Raw genomic sequence first — 20796 nt, 5'->3', positions numbered from 1 at the left:
TATCATTATTTTTTATTAAGTTAGACCTGGTTAAAGTGGCATTTTATCCAACCCCCTTATATGAATGATCATAAAGACAAGTCAGTGACAGTCATTGAGTTTTCTAATGAGCAGTGTGCACAGACAATGCCCAGATATGTCAATAAAGGGGAGGATTTGACAGCTTCTGATAAGGGCAGCATTTCCTTTTATAGCCAATGACAGGACATCTGCCAGCCATAGAGTTACACTAAAGTTAGAACCTGTGTTTGCCAGACAAAGGAGAACAAGCAGCAAGGACATCTCGCCATGGAGAAATTTACAGCTGCTATGCTTCTGGCTGCTTTTGGGGATTCTTTAGGCTATAGAAACTTTAACTGGGAAATCAGTGCTTCAGGAGTAAAGATTCACGAGGAGCTGAAAGAACTTGGAGGTTTAGAGAAGTTGATCATGTCTGTAAAGAAATGGCCAGTCAGTCACAACACACTGATGCACATGGCTACTGCAGAGGCTCTTGTAACAGGTAAGGAGGTATTTACACCATCAGGTGACACAGGTATCCTCAATGTACAGTAAGCCAAGGGTTTCTTACCTGAACAGAACTTAGAATCTGTACTGTACTGTATTTTCATACCAGAGAATGCTTCCTCTTTTATGGAAAACCAATATTATCTTTTAAATATATGTTATCTTTATCAGATTAATTAGTTTATTCTCCAGAAATTCCTAGTAAACATCCAGAAAAAATATGAAACGTTAGAGGGTGTTTCTTATTACATTAAACAACAGCCATTGTAATTATGAAGAGATTACATTTTTATAAATGTTTACTGTATGCACTGACTTCTGATCATGTGCCGGTAATTCATATTCCTCGACTACGACCCTGGCATCATTAGCGGATATGTTGCACATATCGCACAGCAATGTTGGTACTCACAGGGTTAAACTCCGCCACAAAAGACTCACCGGAACACAGTATGTAGAATTGGCTATGTCACCAGAATATACAATCATGTACAAGTTAGGCGCATGACCAGATTTGTGTTATATACAAGACTTATGGAAACAAAGAGAAAATGAAACCAGAGTGAAATAGCAATATATTTCCATAGGGCATGTACATATTATTATTATTATTATTATTATTATTATAATTTTATTTATAAGGCGCCACAAGTGTTTCGCAGCGCCGTATATACATACCATTAACGTTTTCTTACGGTGGTAAAGCCAATTAAGCACATCAGTGTGAAGTCTCCAGACCCTTATTAAGATAAATTGTAATAGCCTTTCATCTGTAGTAAGGAGTATTACAGAGTATTTCTGTAAAGGTGGCCATACACACGCAGATTTATCTTCAGATCTGGCTGGTTGGAACAAAAACATGGTTATGGATGAGGGCAAATGACAGTTGACCATTTGCTTGGAAATGCTGGAAAACTGACAAACAGTCACTCATCCATAACCATGTTCTTGTTCCAACCAGCCAGATCTGAAGATAAATCTTACTAGTGTATGGGCACCTATAGATTCAATGGGCACTCCTCTCTGAAAAATCTAACCAACAATATACTCTACCGCGTTAGTAATGTATTACAGGAGTACACAAAAATGTGCAACTATGCCTTTAAAGAGGGGACTTTTTTTCTAGATATTATGTCCTATGTATATATTTTCTTTTCTATTAAAATAAGCAAATATTTTAAATCAGCATAATAATGGAACTGTACTTGATTGTATAGTTAGAAGATATTTATTGAAGTTAATACAATTCTTAAAATAACCATGATCCTAATGAAGTAGTATAGCTCACAGACAATGTCATTGACAAAAGGTCAACTTGTGTTTTCACATTTTTTTTCCCTTCAATGTTGACACATGAGCTTGTCCCACTTTACCGTTCCCAATCAGAGCCCACATGGATGGTAAAGTATGAAAAAGAAAATATAAGGGGAAAAAAATCCTTAAAAACTCATGCCAACTTTGTCTTGTGTTGACTTTTCCTCGTTGGCAGTCAATTGGTGTTGACCTTTGACTGTCAACCTATACATTGTTTGTCAGCCATCCAGATACCGATAAATATAGGGGCATGGACAGGTTGGCCAGGCCCCGGTATAATGTAGGGGTGTGGCTACCAGAAGGGGGCGTGGTTATGTACAGTGAGAAAAAAAATATGTAACTTGTGCGGGCGAGCGGCAATGGGCATGCGGGTGTGATCACACACCTGCACAGCTGCACATGGAGAGAGAGGACAGGCTGCCGCTGCCTCTCTCCGTAGCTCAGCACTGAGTGGCATGTGCTTGGCGAGAGGCTGTGCTGTAATGGCCTGTCATCTCTCTCCCCACTGCCCGGCTCCCTGCAGTGGGGGAGGGGGGAGCGGCATCCTGGCCCCTCCGTCTGACCCGGAACCAGGTAAAGAGTACCCGTTACCCCCTCCCACCCTTGGTGCCACTGAATAAATATACTGTATGACAGCAATAAATGATCACTGTGATTTATGAGAACCATGTGACAGCTGAGCTGTTCTCTGCTCCCCAAAGGATCATGGTGTGCGCAGGTGTGAGCTGGATTGGAGCTAAGGTGCTACAGTTTCTGCAGGATTCTATGTATCAGCGCTAAGTGCTATAAATCTAATACCAGAGATTTTATTGAAATAAAGCAGTTTTCTTACAATTATGCAGAAACTACAGGTCCAAAAAGTGACGTTTTTCAAAGATTGCTCCACTGATTTACCTCTCAGATGGTAAAAATCACTTTTAAGGCTCCAGCCATTGCCTGTATCTTACACTTTACACATGCTGCCATTATTAGTAAGTAAGTATCAGGTTTTTGTTAAATACTTCTTCAAACAACGCAAGCAATTCAATGGGAGTGAGAGAAGGACAGAAGGCAAACAAAAGCAATTATTAATATATTTTTTCAGTAATACTGCTTTCTGTCTTTTCATAAATATACACAAAAATAGATGAAAAAATAGTTATTTTATAGTAGAGGCTGTAACTGTGCTGTTGCCATTGAAATGTTTAGAAAAGGGTCCCACACCTTAGGCAGTGGCAAATATTGGGTAGGGCGTATACTGGGAGGGGAGATTACCCCCTTCGCCCCGTAACACACACCTCTTCTCTAGATACTGTAAGCACTTTGGATGGCCTTGACCTCCTCCACAGGAGCTGCTACCTGACATGTTACATCCTGGGTTTGAAAAATGTCAGACAGGAGCTGATTGGCTGGTTGTTTATCACTCTTCATTTATCACTTTTTGAAGCTTGATACATCTGGCCCTGAGCATCAATAGGAACATGGCACTTGGGAGGAGGGTGTATGCATTTGTGTGTGTGTGTGTGTGTGTGTGTGTGTGTGTGTGTGTGTGTCTTTTTAATATTATCAAGAAAGCATTCAGTATGATTCTTGATTATCTTTTTAAGGCAGGTGATTGGAACTTACTCCCTAAAGCTTTGCTGGGGAACATAACATAATAAATATGAGAAAGTAATTTGTAAATTGGTACAAAAATGTATTTAAAAAATGTGAAGACATGTTTTTAAGCTTGGGAGACAGCTGTGTGTCTGGCAATGCTAGTATTCATTGCTGCTGTGAATCATAATGAAAAAACTGTATGCAGCATGAGGCATCTAGCAGAAAATACATGTGTTGTAAGCAGCTACATATTACCGTCTCTTCCAAACCTAAATATATATCTATTTTATATATATATATATATATATATATATATTTATATATATATATATATATATATATATATATATATATATATATATAAATATATAAATCGGAATGTTCCCTGTCTTTTGTTTGATAAGTTGGCCACTTGTTTTAATGCCACTTTCTAATCTTCAGCCAAGAGTGGCCTAAATTTAGATTCAGAATTCACTAAGTAGGAATGCTAGCTATCTGAAAATAAACGTAGCCAGGGCTCGGAAGATAAGAGTTGTCAGGTTCACATACAATATGAAGACCTGGAATCAGTGAAGACACAGCTTTACTACTACAAATGTCAGCATCATTGTAACTACTGTAAGCTCTCTGTAGCCTTCCACAGATACACATACTGCTGCCTACACCAGTTAATGACTCCTTTATACTGTACATCTAGGACCTTAATCTGGTTCATACGCAGTGCTGCAAAGTTCGCAGCGATGTGTGTGATTTAAAGCCCGCCCGCCGTTCACATTGACGCCCACCCCCCTTCCCCTGCACGCTCACTATGTTCCCCGCACGGCTGCGAATGGATGTTTCACAAAAAACATCCATTTGCAGCCTTGCGTGCGGGGACCAAATCATTTGGTGGTAGCCAACCATCGAATGATTTGGAGTGTATACGCAAAATAAAGTCACTCTCAGGTGCCCCCTGCATCCTATGATGTCAGCTGCCCGCCTCGCATCATTGGGGCATTACCATGAGAACGCCCAGTGTTTTCCATGGGCGCACCCCCTGGCCCACCGCCTCATGCCCCTCGCCCGTACTTGTGTGCGAGCACCCGGCGAACAATCTATTTGCCATGGCCGCTTGCGCACAGCACATGCGCAAAAGAAAAACATCGGTCACCCGTGTGAACGCGCGGGAGACCGATCAGACCAGAAGAACCTCCCTAGTATATTGTAAGGTGATAACAAATCTACTCTCACAACATCAGCAGTCTGTTACAATGTATTTAGCCCAACTATATATTATATAGGCTATAATTTATTTATTATTATTCCGACTTGTAAAATGTAGGTGGATTATAACGTTGTTTTAAATTAATAGGGCTAAAGCAAAGTATGCAGTATGATGTGTTAATCTTTATACAGTGTTATGCTTGCAGCCTTGTATGCATCTACAATTTTCTACACTTCAATATATGTATGACCAGGGAACATACTGTACATCCCAACTGCCCCGATTTTCAAGAGACTGTCCAAAAAAACACCAGAGAAAGCACAATGATTGGCAATTGCGTTATTTCTCCAGCATAGATTATGTTCTTGTGATGCCTCATACACAGGCTTCGATTCAGGGTCATTTTCAATTCGGTTTTGCTTCTAAAAGCATAATTGAATCAAAATCTAAATGGAAATGAATCTTAATGTTTTAACTGCCTTCAATGCAGATTTGATACTGATATGCGGCCCCGTGGCACCGTAATGGAAAGCAAAAATAGACTTGCCCAGCAAGTCGAAGGCAGTTACATGCTGCTCTATGCAGCATCCCTCCTCCTCCTGCCACACGGCGTCCTTGCGCTGTCCTCCCGACGGGATGCAGTTAATATCCCGGCGGTCGGGATCCCGGCGTTCAGAATCCCGACGCCGGAATCCCGACCGCCGAAATACCGACACATTCTCCCTCCAGGGGTGTCCACGACACCCCTGGAGGGAGAATAAATTAGTGTGCCAAGCGTAGCGAGGCACCGGGCCCGCTGCGTGGCGAGCGCAGCGAGCCCGCAAGGGGGGGCGATCCACGTCCCCCCCTTGTCGGCATTTCGGCTGTCGGGATTCTGAACGCCGGGATCCCGACCGCCGTATACTTCCTCCCTCTTATTCGATGCTGAATCCCAGCGACTGTCCATATCGAATCAGTATCCACTGCCACCACATCGAAGCATGTGGACACACCTAAAGTGTGATTATGACATGTTTTTTGTGCATGTGAGATGGAGAATTAGCATAGGCTTTTGTAATTTTGTCATTTTTTGTAATTGGGGCAGTACGAATGGTGTAATGGTTAGCATTACTGCCTCACAGCACTGAGGTCATGGGATCTATTCCCACCATGGCCCTGACTGTACAGAGTTTTTATATTCTCCCCGTATTTGTGTGGGTTTCCTCCGGGTACTCCGGTTTCCTCCCACAGTCCAAAAATATACCGGTAAAAAATATACCAGTAGGCTAATTGGCTCCTAGGAAAATTAACCCTAGAATGTCTGTGTGTGCGTGTACATGTGGTAGGGAATATAGATTGTAAGCTCCACTGGGGCAGGGACTGATGCGAATGGTCAAATATTCTCTGTAAAGCGCTGCAGAATATGTGTGCACTATATAATAAACTGTTAAATAAATAAATAATTGCCTCTATAGAGCTGAACATACAATTATCTGGCAGACCATCCACCTTGGAGAGAGATAAAGTGGAGAGTGAAACAGTACCAACCAATCAGCTTTTTAATTGCCATTTTTCAAAAACAAACTGCAACATGGCAGTTAATAGCTGATAATTTAATCTCTTTTTCTCTCCAAGATTTGATACATCTCTCACTAATGGTGCCTACATATGGGGAGATATTGCTAATCGCTCTGTGCGATGCTAGATTGCTCAGAAAGATCGCTCAGCACACAGCGCTGCACATCGATGTGCCAGCGCTGTGTGCTGAGGGATCTGTCAGGGCCAGTGTTCGGTGAGAACACTGGCCCTGCCCAGTGATCTAACTAAATGTATCCAGCATGCTGGATCTTAATCGCTGGGTAACAGTGACGATATCGCCCCATAAGCCAAGGTGGTGCCATCTAATCCTATAACAAACTATTAACTGCATCAAATAGTGAGTGTAAACTACATAGAAGCTTCTAACCAGGCAAGGAGAAATGACAAAGGTGAAGTTATTGCCCCAGTTATAGCATGTGTGATGCCATGTATATCACTGTCCCCATTCACATCCTAATGTACACATAAATAGTGTAAGAAAAGACCTATACTGTACTTAATATGGAAATAACTTATGTGTCAGGTTGCTCATCACATATTGCTAAAATATTTGGAGATGTCAAGTAACATTCATACAACTAAAAAGCTGACAAATAAGATTTCCTGTTCGAGTAGCTTTCATGTTATATGATCAAACTGAACTGCTTTGTCGGAGAAATGATTACCTGAGGAAGTCATTGCTTATCTGATAAGGGAGAGAGTTCAGGAATATTGTACCCTTTGGCTGTTTGCAATAAACTATTCCTGAGGAAAAATTCTTTGTGTGACTGAATTGCAATTTTTTTAATCTATTGCATAATTGGAGGCATTAGCAGCAAAGATGGTGGTTCTGCCATACGTCTCTTCCAGATCTCCTGTTATTTGGATGGTAAATACTTAAGTTGATAGATAAATAATAAGGTGAATCAGGGCCGTCTTTTTGTATAGGCTTAATGGGCACTTGCCCAGGGGCCCCAGGTGTATAAGGATCTTATTCTGATAGCTGAGGATCCCCTTTTTCCAGGGATACCAGAATTTTGAAAATCGGCCCTGGGGAACTGGAGATATCCAACTTCAGCAGTCCACATCCGACCTGTTAATTGCACTTCCCAGTGATATTTCTCAGGTTCTCTCTGACTTAGAGTTTTTCTGAGAGAATATTCCAAAAGTTGGGCCTCTCCCCTTTCTGTCGACACTAGCGGCTTGTCTCTGTCATGCCCAGAACCAGAGATATCAGCCTTCCAGCAACCGATCTTTGCTCCAGCTCCAAACGTCTGGTGTACAGTTTTATATTTTTGGATTGGATGGATTGCTCTGGCTCCTGATCTCTGATCCCCAAGTTCCCAGCACCTCCTGAAAGGTGGGACTCTAGGTTTTTATACTATTGAAGGCTAAGAAATCTATTTCCAGATAATGGCGATATCTGCAGTCAAACAAGCTGCCCTTCCACCGGAAAATGACGAATATTAAGCCCACTCCATTATCCAACCCTCCCCTGCGTATAAAACACCCCCTACCTCCCTGGAAGTCATTTACAAGGGACCCTTAATTCAGCTCAGTGCCCCCTTTCACACGTTAGTGTTCTCCCTCCCACCACCTGTGCAGTAAAGGAGTAATTAGCAGCAGTTAAGATGGAATAGAAGATAGAGCACCCCCTGCCACCCATGGGACATCAAAGCTGCTGCTGATAGCACCCCCCACCCCTAGGAGGGGAGAATGGGTAAGGGCCCCAGTGCATTGCTTTGCCCAGGGGCCCACACTGCTGTTAAGACAGCCCTGAGATGAATAAGGTGAAATATACACAGTATGTTGAAATTCCTCTAAATTCTGTATGTAGACATGTATGGTCCTGGTTTTGTAGGAGATTGTTTTTCTGTCCATGTATTGTTTGTAGTTCTATTGTGACTTGTTTGTTGATTTTGTATCTTAGCTTATGACCCCTGACCTTGAGCCATTTCTGTAAATTTTGCTTGTCTGGATGATCGTGTCATTTATAATCACCGACCGGGCCAGACTTGTCTTCCCATGGTTAGGACAGGTCCAAGTCTGTTATTTCCAAATCAGTCCATGATAACTTTTTGATGTTTGCAGGCCAGAAATATAGCATTTTCAAGTTTATTTACCATTATATTATGAAAAATATAGGCAGACAGGACTGCACACCCTGATTCCACACCAACTGTAATAAGAGGTGCTACCATGCTGAGAACTGTAGTGCCACACAGAAAAAAAAGAGAAAATGCAACTGCACCCTACAAACACTATGAACAATTAAAAAAAACTGAGGTACTTAGAATATATATTTTTTTTATTCTAAATGTTTGATCAACCTACCACAGCCAGGTGACCTCATCAGGTGAATCCCTAACGTTCCTAAAGTTCAATCCAGACCACAGGACCCCCATGGCCAGACCAACAGCCCCAAGGCATCACACTAATAAGAAGTACAGTAGCAGTTAAATTTTAGATGAGAGAGAGAGAGAGAGAGACCCAGGCTGTGATGTGACCAACATCTAGATGGATATTAAAGCTTCTAAAGAGAACATATATAGAAGTTAGTAAAAAGGACTCTGTCCTTCTATTACTTTATATACATTGAATGAATTAAATATATATATAGTTAGTCAACTACACAAAAATGCAACAATAATGTATATAATTAATTAATTAAGGCAAAGTTGTACAAAAAAGAATATTTTTTAAAAATGGATCTTAAGTAATAATTATATTGTCCGGTTTCCAGTATCTATCAGAGTAATGGGGTGATGTATAGCTCACAGACAATGTCTAGTTACACAGTCAATAGTTTGATTTTGACAAAATGTCAATAAGCACTTGGTCAACAGTAACAAAAGATGGACAGGAGCAAAATGTCGACATAGAAAAGGTCACCACATAAAAAGGTCAACATGATTTTTTGGGTGTTTTTTTTTGGGGGGGGGGGGGGGTCTTTTTAGTGCCAATGTCGACATCTGAACATGTGGACCCCCAATTAGTGTAGTGTAAATGTTGAAATTTTCCCAATGTCCACCTATTGACTTTCAAACTTTTGGTGTCCACTTCAATAAAAATCTGTTTGGTGAAGCCTCTAGTAACCCTTGTAACAGTGTGGACTTTTCCCAGGTAAGTGGAATGTCTGTATCTTATTGTGCAGGTTACTCATTCTGTGGAGATTGGGATGGCAGATATTGCGGCTGTTCCATAAGGAGATAATTCCTTCTCAAAAGTCGATGTATGTAAAGTAGTGTGCAAATGCTCCACAAGGTTATTTGCTGGCCAACTGCTTGTTTTAAGGTGCATATACACTGTACAAATTTTTTGACCAATTTCGTTGAAAGACATTTCCCATGAACCCAGTGTCCTGGATGAAAGATGGTGATGAAAGATATTGACGAAAGACAAAAGATCTAGCTACAGTTTATAGGCTCCTTTTGAAAGATATCCAAATTGAGCTGCATGCACAGTTTACGGACAATCTTGATGAACAACTGGCGGGTATGCGCATCATCATTCGTCATTCATCGCATTTACACTGAAAGATATTTTGACCAATTTCGTTCTGAATGGCCAAAATTGGTAAAAAAAAAATTGTACAGTGTGTATGCACCTTTACACCTGTACCACTGTGGTGCTCAGTGGTATCATTGCGCTGTCAATCTCCTTCATTCCAATGGGTTTCACTCTGGTGTGGGCTTCATCCATGGGTAAACAATTCTTTTAAGTTTTTGGACATTGCACACAGTAGACTTTTACATGGAATTATCAACCTCAGGAACAGCTATAAATAAAGTAAAGCTGCTGAGTACTCCAACCCAAGATTTACTAAAGCTTCTAAAAATGAAAAAGGGGATGTTGCTCATAGCCTATCATTATGCCTCAATTACATCCTATAAAATGATAGGACCAACCCCCCCATTTACATATTTTTTTCTCTCTAGTGTTTTGCATCAAAACCTTAACATTTTCTCATTTAATGACAGATTACTGGTGCTTGGAAGATTTGTACAGGGATATGGTGAAGCACTATGTTGATGTTGTGGATAAGCTGGAAGGACGTCAACCAGACCCAGCAACTATTGAAGGATGCTCACATCTAAAGCCGGATAACTACTTACTAGCATGGCATACCCCATTCAATGAAAAAGGTGACATATTCACTGTCCTTATGAATAGATTTATACAGTAGTTATATGTGTATACTGTAAGCACTTGCCTAACAGAGACTTCAGGAAATAAAAGACAGAGCAATGATCCTACAGTCCACCTTATAGCTAGAACACCTTAATCTGAGACACATCTGTTATATTCTTTCCATCTCTTCCAGGGGCTTATTTAGCAGAAGGAATTTAAGGAATATCATCCAAAAACATTAACAAATGTCATACATTCCCTGAATGATCCTAGGGAGGTATCTGCTGTGATCCCCCATTTCCCTGCTGTATTGTGGGATTTACCTAAAGGCAAGAACCTACAGTATGTTTATGGGAGTCAGCATTGGGTTGTGGAGATCAGTCCACATGTTGAAAAGCTTAACTAGGTACTGGTTTACCAACTCACTACTAGTTTACTAACCAGGTAGAACAGCATGCTTTGAGGCCTGAGAATAATGCAAGAGCATGCAATATAAGAAGACAGATCCAGCCAGAAGTGGGTATATGCAAGTGGTGTGCAGTACAATGGAGCATGCACCTGGTGATACATACATAGGAGGCAGTGGAATATATTAAATAACTGTCTGTGGCACTATCTCCCTTTGGGGGACACTCAAGGGAAAATCTGAACTATCCAGAGGACAGTAGACGAAGCCACATGGTAATGGTGCACATGTACAGTAGGCACTTTGGGGTGGAGATCGCACATGCTCAGTAGAGCACCTCCATTATTATGGGGATATGAGGAGGCAGTTTTGTTGTCGCTTGGCCTGTATTACCAAAAGGGAATACATTGTGAAAAAAATACCAGACACCAGTGACACACTGTCTGGTCCTTCATTTCCTTATTGAAGAGGGAGCCTCTTCAATAAGGAAATGAAGGACCAGACAGTGTGTCACTACCTTATACATTTCTGCCATGCTTAACCAAATACCCACAACTAGTCCCATTTCTCTGGGACTGTCCTGCTGTCCCAGAAGAGCACAAACTAGGAGAGGAAATGAGGATAGTACAGAGAGAGAACATCTATGTAAAATCAAGTTAAACAATATCCTATAGTGCGTTAAAAGTAGCCAGCGGATCACTAACCCCTGTGGTTGCCGTTGTTCCCATACCCTAGACATACAGTAAACAACATAACAGCAATTGGGGAAACGGTGTTCTCTGGAGCTTTTATAAGAAACACAAATGAAAAACGATATACTGTAGGTGGATATCCAATTAGCTGTGTTCATTTACAGATGCTAATGGATTTGCCAGAAGCTATTCTATTAGTCCCGATGCTCTTATTTCCCCATTAAGCCCCACCCCTTCATTTTTCTGTGCAGCTGCCCACTTGCTCCCTCCATATTGCTCTTGCTGAGTTGCCGTACTGGCGCCGCTACACATCTTACCCCACCACTTCAGTGCAGACCCACTGTTCTTGTGACAACGTGGCAGCAGACTGCGGTGACTCTAGCAGTGGTCCCTCACACTTATCGGTGATTATGCTTTAGGTGAATCAGGCACCTGAAGCATAATCTCTGATAAACATCCCTCACAGCAGCCATAACACATGAGTCTGGAAACACATGTGTTTTCTCACAAAAACTGGCCATTTTTCTCAAAGTTTTTAATTGGATACCACATAATGACCAATTAATTACTGCCAATTTTTTTTTTTTTTGGGGGGGGGGCAAAATGATCGAGCTGCTAATTGGATACCTCCCTTAGTCCCATGAGACATGATTCCTCAGAATAGAATGTAAGTAGTAAGGCAGCTTCTCCTGTCACTCTTTCCTTAAACACCAACTGCTGAGATGCTTTCAGCTGTGTACGGAGCTTTGGGATTAAACACTCTCTTCTCCTGAATGTCCAAGAGGTTTATTATGTACCCAAAGGTCATATGTTGAGCATGTAGCTCAAAGACAATTGTGACTTGGACTTTTGGCTATGGAGTGTATTGCTGATTCGGGGACAATCCTGGGCTATGCTGTTTAGAATTTGTGAGCTAAGGGATTCTCTGTCTGGAGTTAGTTTTTTTGTTAAAATGAATATTGCACTATGTTTACTTCTCTCAAATTGTCTATGAGCTACATGCTTACTTTATAACCTTTGGATGCATGATAAACATCTTGGATATTCAGGAGAAGAGAGTGTTTAATCCTATAGCTATTTTCTATTAAAGAAGGAGTGACAGTAGTAGCTGTTTTACTACTTTCTATTCCGAGGAACGTAATCCTGTTTCATGTAACTATATAATTTTTATTTGAAGTATTTCTAATAGAAGTACCAGTGGATACCACTGCCCCAATTGTTATACAGAAGGAGAACATCACTTCTTAGGCCTTGTACACACTGGGCGATATAATGAGCACACTCCCACTAGCCATTGTCTTCTATGGGAGTGCCGCTGGCTGCTGCAGGATTGTGGTATACAACGATGCAAATGCATCACGGTACCAATACTGTACGCTGCTGTACTCAGAAAAAACATATCAGGACACATCTGTTTTACCAAAATCTAAAAACCATCCGTTATCAGAATTCACCCGAGAGGAGTTGGTACTGCAGCTTGTTTAGAAAAAACATAAAACATTAATCGTAGCCTACTCAGGAGGTTGGCGATATCACCAAAATGTGCTTGGGAGAGAGTGGGAGTACGAGGAGGGTTTAGAAGAGAGAGAAGCATCTGGGAAAAAGTACGCCTCTCATCAGGAAAGTTGCAGCATTTACAGTAAATACCACTCTGGGAGAAATTTACTAAGATTTACCAATACGTCCAATGCCGGGTATGACAACAAGGTTGTATTCTCGGGACAGATACAATTTGTAAATAGGGCAGATTTACTAATTTGTCATATTTATGGATTCCTATTTCCCCTGATGGTGTAGGCGGCTGTATGTTTTCCATTCGCATTCATATTTGGCTGCCGCCAAATACAAATACGAATCAACAGCCTACACGGATCTGTCAGATCTGTACAGGTTGCAATGTGTAAAAATATAATAAATAAATAATTTAAAAAAACCATTGTGGGGTCCCCCCACGACTATAACCAGCCCCAGGCTCAAAGGCGATCCCGGTTCTATTCGTATTCCTGAATAGGAATATGAATACACCTGTCAAATGAATACGAATGGCTGTTTATGGCCAGAAATGGCTACAAATAGGCGTATTTATAGCCATTTATCCTTAGTAAATTTCCCCATCTGAATCCTTGGCCGAGTTCGGCAGCCATGTGGTATGCCGGCTCTACTCAGAAAGTTTTTTTAATGTTGCAATCACTTACAGGGCATGGTCTTGCCTTGTAAGTGATTGCCCCTTTAAAAAAAAGTCAGAGTTCGGCCAGCATCCCGCATAGGCCCGGAATTTGAGCGGCATTGCATGTGTTTTATGGTAAGCTGCTTAGTCATTGTAGCCATAACAGCTAATAATGGTATCAATTGGCCTAATGATACAGTCCTTTACTTTAAGGAGAAGTCAGCAAAAACCATACCAAAATGTCTGCTACGTTGTGGCATTGTGATGGTGACATTTAGGACAATCACATTGTGATATTCTATGGCATATCTAGACATATCTGAAAGCAAGAGGGTATCTCCAGCACTAAGAAGGGTACTTTATAGCTCACATGTACCACTAGTGGCTTACTCCCCATAAATGGGAGCCAAGCAACACAGGGCTGCTAAAGTTATTGGGCGGGATGTTCTAACATCCGCAGCCCTGTATCGCCGGACTTCGCATTCTTAATGACTGCATATTCTCTAACATATGCGGTCATTAACGCAAGGGACAGCTCTTGCGATAAGAGCTGCCCCTTGCGATGCAGCGCTGGACCTCCGGGTCTACGACCCGGAAGTCCATCTGCGCATGCGCAGAGTGACGCGACGGCCGCAGGGCATGCTGGGAGGGATCCGTGACGGATTCCTCAAACAGCGCTGTGGTAAGAAGCCCATAGGCTTCTGCAGGGAATCGCCAGCTTTTGCTGGCAATTCCTTTCGCAGCGCTGCTGCTGCGGAGGGGGGTTAGAGCATACAGAAATGCGGTAAAAACACAGATAACAGGGTTTTTACTGCATTTCTGTCATTGTCAGGAAGATGTCAAACACCCTCTTACCCAAACAGGCATTTTATTTTTTCTTTATTAGTTATCACTAATATCAGCACTTAAGTAAGTAAGTGGTCAACAGCCTCTTACCCAAACATAATATCTGGGTTGCAATTGCCAAATAAAGCGATGACCCAACAAAAACGCATAATCAATCATTCGATTTTATTAACTAGATTAGTGGTAACAGTGATTAGAAGAAAAATGAAAGAATACAAAAAAATTTAAAATAATTTAAAAACAGTTCGAAATCAGGCAAAAAAATGCAGCATAAAAAAAATCATACTTAAAACTGCAACGCGTTTCCTAGCACCTGGCTGCTTCCTCGGGGGTGAATGAATGAGACGTATGTTTAATTTAACACTGAAATATGGGTCTCCTGTTGCCAAGCTGACTTTAGAGTAGATAGAATTTTCGGTACTTATGTAGTAACTGGGCTGCCGATTTTGAAATCGGGTCCATCGCATCGCATCGCACCCGACCAAATCGCATGCGATGCGATGCGATGCGATGCGATGCGATGGACCCGATTTTTCCATAGGATTCAATGTTAAAATGGACTGAGTCCATTTTAACATGGAATTCAATGGGAAAAAGGGGTCCTTTTCATACCCCTACTATCCAAGTGGGCATGGAGTTGGATATAAACCTGTGGCGAGCGTAGCGAGCCACCGAGCCCGAAGCGTGGCGAGCGTAGCGAGCCCCGCGAGGGGACACAGAATACCGTCCCCTCGCGGGGCTCGCTTCGCTCGCCACGCTTCGGGCTCGGTGGCTCGCTACGCTCGCCACAGGTTTATATCCAACTCCATGCCCACTTGGATAGTAGGGGTATGAAAAGGACCCCTTTTTCCCATTGAATTCCATGTTAAAATGGACTCAGTCCATTTTAACATTGAATCCTATGGAAAAATCGGGTCATCGCATCGCATCGCATCGCATCGCATCGCATCGTATGCGATGCGATGCGATATCGCATCGCATCGCATCTGATTGTATGCCTTAACTTAAGGCATACAATCAAAAAATCGGCAGCCCAGATACTACATAAGTACCGAATTTTCTTTGTATAGGGTAAAATAGGCTTTTGAAATACTGGTCCAAGATGAGACACTGTCTATAATATCCGGGGTAAGGTATCAAAGTGCTGGCAAAGGAGTAAACTCGGCTCGGCTTGGAACTGTTTTCCCAAGGTATCAGAGGCATCCTGATCTTGTATGTTGTTGCATGAAGAAAATGTTGTCTCCCCATAACACTGCTTTGCCAGATGGGGCTTTGCATTTAACTGGCAGAAAAGTAGTAGTAGTAGTAGTAGTATTATCCTTTGTTTATGTGCTGCCACAAGTTGTCCGTAGTGCATTATATACTATATAAACAGAAACAGTATGAAGAAAACAAGTAAAAGGTGACTTACTGTAGACTGGTCACCATGAGGCATACTGAAGAGTGGTTGTCAGACACAGGTCAGAACCAAGTGGATAAGCAGAGTCAGGTCAGAAGAAAGCCAAAGTGAAAACCAGCAAGTCACTGGCAGCAGTACCAAGGGAGCAGGAACAGAGAATCAGTAGACAGACTAGATCAGAACACAGGTAAGTTCAGTGGGAATTCTAGAAGGGAAGTCCATGGATATCAGGTAATGAGCCTAATTCTAAGGCTGTAGGGATGACTATTGAAGGTAAATGGTTTTGCCATTGATGGCTGAGATCTAATGGTTTTTGGGCCACACAGAGCCTCATCCCAACCTGGAATGCTACCCACAAAGCCCTGCCTCCACCTCTGAGCAATAGAGCAGGGACGACCATTGGTGGGTGAACTATTGAGGGTTCTCTTGACAATAGTTTCAAGCACTTTTTAATAGCTATCTTGGTGTACAATATCATTTTGTGTCATATTCATATGTACTAGGTTCTGGATTTGGAGCAGCGACCAAGGCCATGTGCATTGGTATGAAATACTGGAAGCCAGAGAGCCTGGAGACCTTGATTGAAGTTAGCATTGAATGTGGGCGGATGACCCATAATCATCCAACAGGTAATATTACAGTATGTGTATACAATGCCTAGTGTCTTACTAAGACATCTATGACTGGAAATAATAGTTTTTGGGGATAATTTTTAAATGACATTGCTCTCTGGGAGAGATAAGGTAATATATGAATCCATCCAAATTGAGCAATGAACATTTTTGATTAGATGAGCTGATAGCATCTGATAGTACATTTATCTATAGATTCTACACTGTAAAGTTACAGTAAAAAGCTTATTAATCCAAATAGAATAGTGTGACGGAGGGCATGCAATGATGTTATTGGCCACGATCAAGTCCATTGTTCTGAAAAAAATGAGAAAACTGCCAAAAATATGTTAAAATACCCCAGGTTTGTGTATGGCCTGTACAAACCTATAAGTGTACTGTGTATACATGTGACCACCCCAAAAATATCTGTCAAGAACCGACTGGTGCAGTCACAAGAAGTCATCTATGACGAGATGTACTAAGCATCTGTGGTGCAGTCCATCTTTCTACTTGCCACATAGATACTAATCGTATATGTACTTACATACTGTATATGATTATTATTGCAAAGGATGTCAGGACTTCAAGGTTTCGTATTCGGCACTCCCTCTGCGCATGTTCAGAGTGAATCAGTGGCCGCGGCGAGTGCTGGAATGGATCAGATTGGATCCCCTTAAGGGAATAATGCAGAAAAAAGGTTACAGGCTTTTTCAGGGTAATGCCAGCAGAAAAGATCTTACCCACAGCATTCTGGAGCTTGGTACATATGGAAAATGCGACCAAAGTACGAAAACTACCGTTTTTGGGTTTTTGCACACATTTGTCCTTTAGTACCTCCTGCCAGGAGGGCGGTAATATACTGAGAACTGGTATGAGTAGGCCGGTGGTAGACTACCATGTATTATTTTTGCATCTTTGTTTCATTCCAAGTGCAGTAAAAAGCATTAACTGCACAGGAATTGGTTTTACACATGATCAGGGGGAAATTTACTAAGAACGCAGATTACGGCCGCTCCCATGTACGAATGGGAAATACGACCAGAGAATATGGCAAATTGACTAAGCTGCCGTATTCTCCGGATTTGTATTTTCCGATGTCGATGTAATTCGTATTTTTCTGCCGAGTTTGCCGGCAGCCAAATATGGATGAGGCTTGAAGCATCGCACAATCATCAAATCCATGTGATGCTTCTCTGTGTAAAAATAAGAAAATTAAATAAATTATTTAAAAAAACGGAGTTGGGTCCCCCCACCAGGAGAAGCTGGGCTGATGGTGTCAAAAATAGATATTGGGTCTTGGAGAACCACAATTTCCCATGTTAGGTTATTAATGGGCCCGCTGGGACTTGTAGTCCCACTACAGAACCAATACCGAAATAAACGAGAATACACAAATAAAGTATAAATTTGTTACACCCTTCACACACACACACACACACACACACTCACACAAATACTTACCTATTTTAATCACTTAGGTTCAGTCCACTTGTCCATGTAGAATCCAAAAGGGTACCTGTCAAAAAATTATACTAGTAACTGTTAATGCCGATGAATTATAACCAAAGAAACAATAAGTGAAAAGCGCAGGTTACGTATTATGTCCGTAACCAGCGTACCCTTTATGCCTTGCTACGTGCGAACAAAACGTAGCGCAGCGTAGCGTACCTTTATCGTGTCTTATACACCAAAGAACCAATACCTTAATATGAGATCCTTTCGCAGTACTTTGACTCTAATCTGCGAATATACCTTTATAGGACAGAGTCCGTAATAACCCTTTATCGCTAAATGCGAATAACAGACACAACCATGGTATAGAAGTAAGGAGATAGGAACTCCACAAAAAGATGTATTTAAGTCCCTAATGGACAAAAGGGGGTTACAGAAATAGAAAATACAGGTATAACAAGTTATACAATAGTCTAACAATAAATATACTAAACAGGCTCTACTAAGGGAAGAAAAACAGATACAGGATACAATCAGCCAACAATACAATAAGAATAAATACCGTGAATGCAACCGTTACCGTCTCATCAAATATGCGAAGCGCAGTCCGGTCAGAGCTCGCTATCGTTCAGGGTTGAACTATAGCCCGGTTGAAGGTCAGGGAAAGAAAGATGTGCCGAAGTGACCGAGGCAGCCCTGGGTCTCCTATCTTATAGGGTCAGAAAGGGGAGGTCAAAGGCCATTCCTATTGGTCAGAGATCGTATGTCAGGTCCGCTGTGATTGGGGGGTAAGATGATACACCTGGTTTGACTAGGTGCAGGGGAGTGAACTTTAGGAGTCCTTTGTTCGTTAGTATCGTCGGCAGGGATTGTAAACAGCTGTAGAAACCGGTTACATCTAGATTCCTTTGTTATATACTTTCAACCAAAACTGTCTTGGGAATATGGAATTATGTCCATAACTATCGGGCCGTGTCTATTGCGAAATATTCGCAATGACCGGAATACTACGCATAAGAAACGGAACGGAACGGTACTAAACATGATACAGACAGATGTATGCAGGGCTAACTAAGCTATGTGTGGCGTTCTAAACCTTTAACTACATTTTACTTAGTGTCAGTATGTATTTATGAATTTATGTGTGATAGTATGGCTACTCTTCTGGTCCACTTTGTCACACAGAATCGGGTATGGAAACTTTATTAGCGCAACTCTGCGAACCAAAATGGCGGCCATACTATCCTAAAATGGCGTGTGTGCAACTTGACTTCCACATAACCATCCAACCGGTGTAGATCACATCCTCTTCTTTCCATGTAAAGCCAGGATGTCAAGTTTTGGCCAAGTAAACTAATATAAATAGTTTCCTCCGGCAGTGGCATGGCACCGCTGGCTGTTGGAGCCTGGTGCTGGTTTCCGAAATATGTGGGACTCCTACTCCTTTTTATCCCCCATATTCTGGGAACCAGGACTGGGCCAAGAGCCTGGTGTTGGTCATAGAAATACAGGGTGACCTCATTTGAGTTTCCCCCCTGTATTTCAGCAACCGGGACTGGCTCAATGAGCCGGGGGCTGGTTATGCTCGTGGGGGGGGGACCCCACTCTGTTTTTTTTTATTATTTCTTTAATTTTCTTTCTTTTTTTTTTTTTTCTTTTACACAGAGAAGCACCGCCCAGATCTGTCTGATCTGTGCAGGCTTTAGCCAAATACACATGGGAATTGAGAAGTATTTTCAAGTCAAATTTTTGGCTGAATTACTGGCCGAATCAGACTCAGTCACACACATATGTACCATTTCCACAGAACCCAGTAGTTAGTGTATGCTAGCAATGCAGTTCTGCTGTTCAAAATACTTTATGCAAATAAGACGCACATTATTTAGCACTACTGAAGCCACATTAAAAAGTACAAATTACAATAACATTATATAAGATTTTATTTATATGAAAAATGTGTAACTGTTAGGACACCCCATGCCTGTCATATCCCTAGACTGACAGTTTCAGAGAACGTGCTGCCATTTGTAATTATTCGCTTGTTGCACCTCACATGCTGAATGATTATGCAACAGCGGAACCCAAAGATGACAACACTTTAAATGGCCTGTTCCACTGTCAAATTTATTCTATCTAGTCTATAATTAAGAAAAGTAGGTTAAAAAAACAAACTCTTTGGATCTGCTTGTCCAGCATCTCTCATGAGTCTCAAATTCCAAGACACAAAAGTACAGTGCTAGTATCAGGATATCTCCTTCCAAGCAACACTCCTGGCCTCTTAAATCATCCACTAAATGCAGACAGATTATCACACGGCTGAAATAGGCAACAAACAAATAACTCTGACTAGTGGTAATATTAATGCAGAGGTAATAAAAATAAGATGGAATTGTTGTAATAAGAAAGGGTGTTTCTTATACATTGTATTCTAATGTACATTACAATACACACTGGGTACATTTATTATGACAATTGCCATGATTTGAGCTGGACTTTAAAGCAACCCTGACGTACTCATTAAATCAGACAAGATTTGTGATTCATCAGCCTCTGTCCCCGATTCCTGTACCTATCCGGAAACCCCTAACCAATTTCAATGTATACAATACAATTATCTTTGCGGCTCCTAAGTAAGTTCCCGAAATGTGTTATGTTAAATTATTCATGTACATATATTTTCCCTCTACAGTCCAAGATGTAATAAGGGAAACTAACAATGTGACATTTCTAGCCTACAGGATCATTTGAAATGCAACAATGAGTAGTAGTACTAATAATAGCAGCAGCAACACCACTGTAATTGTAAGCTAGGTATGCCTGGTTCTAATTTATAATGATCACAGTGTAACATGTATGGTTAGTAATCCTGACTAACAACTAATGGGGCAAATATATCAAGCCTGGTAAAGAGATAAAATGGAAATAAAGT

General features: G+C 41.4%; 1 protein-coding gene across 1 annotated transcript in view; it reads left to right on the top strand.

Annotated features, from left to right (window-relative positions):
• The first annotated feature begins 275 nt into the window (after positions 1-275).
• The window catches only part of ADPRHL1 (ADP-ribosylhydrolase like 1), a 33455-nt gene continuing 12934 nt past the window's right edge, over positions 276-20796 (top strand). Inside the window, exons 1-3 of the mRNA XM_083171197.1 lie at positions 276-502; positions 10141-10305; positions 16305-16430. Coding sequence (XP_083027323.1) covers positions 289-502; positions 10141-10305; positions 16305-16430 — 505 coding nt within the window. The 5' untranslated portion in view covers positions 276-288. The remainder of the gene's footprint in view (positions 503-10140; positions 10306-16304; positions 16431-20796) is intronic.

The sequence above is a fragment of the Crinia signifera genome, chromosome 2, assembly GCF_055691185.1.
Source record: "Crinia signifera chromosome 2, ASM5569118v1, whole genome shotgun sequence".
Taxonomy (NCBI): domain Eukaryota; kingdom Metazoa; phylum Chordata; class Amphibia; order Anura; family Myobatrachidae; genus Crinia; species Crinia signifera.
Note: the sequence above shows the minus strand (reverse complement) of the source record. Positions and strands in the feature narration are given on the sequence as shown.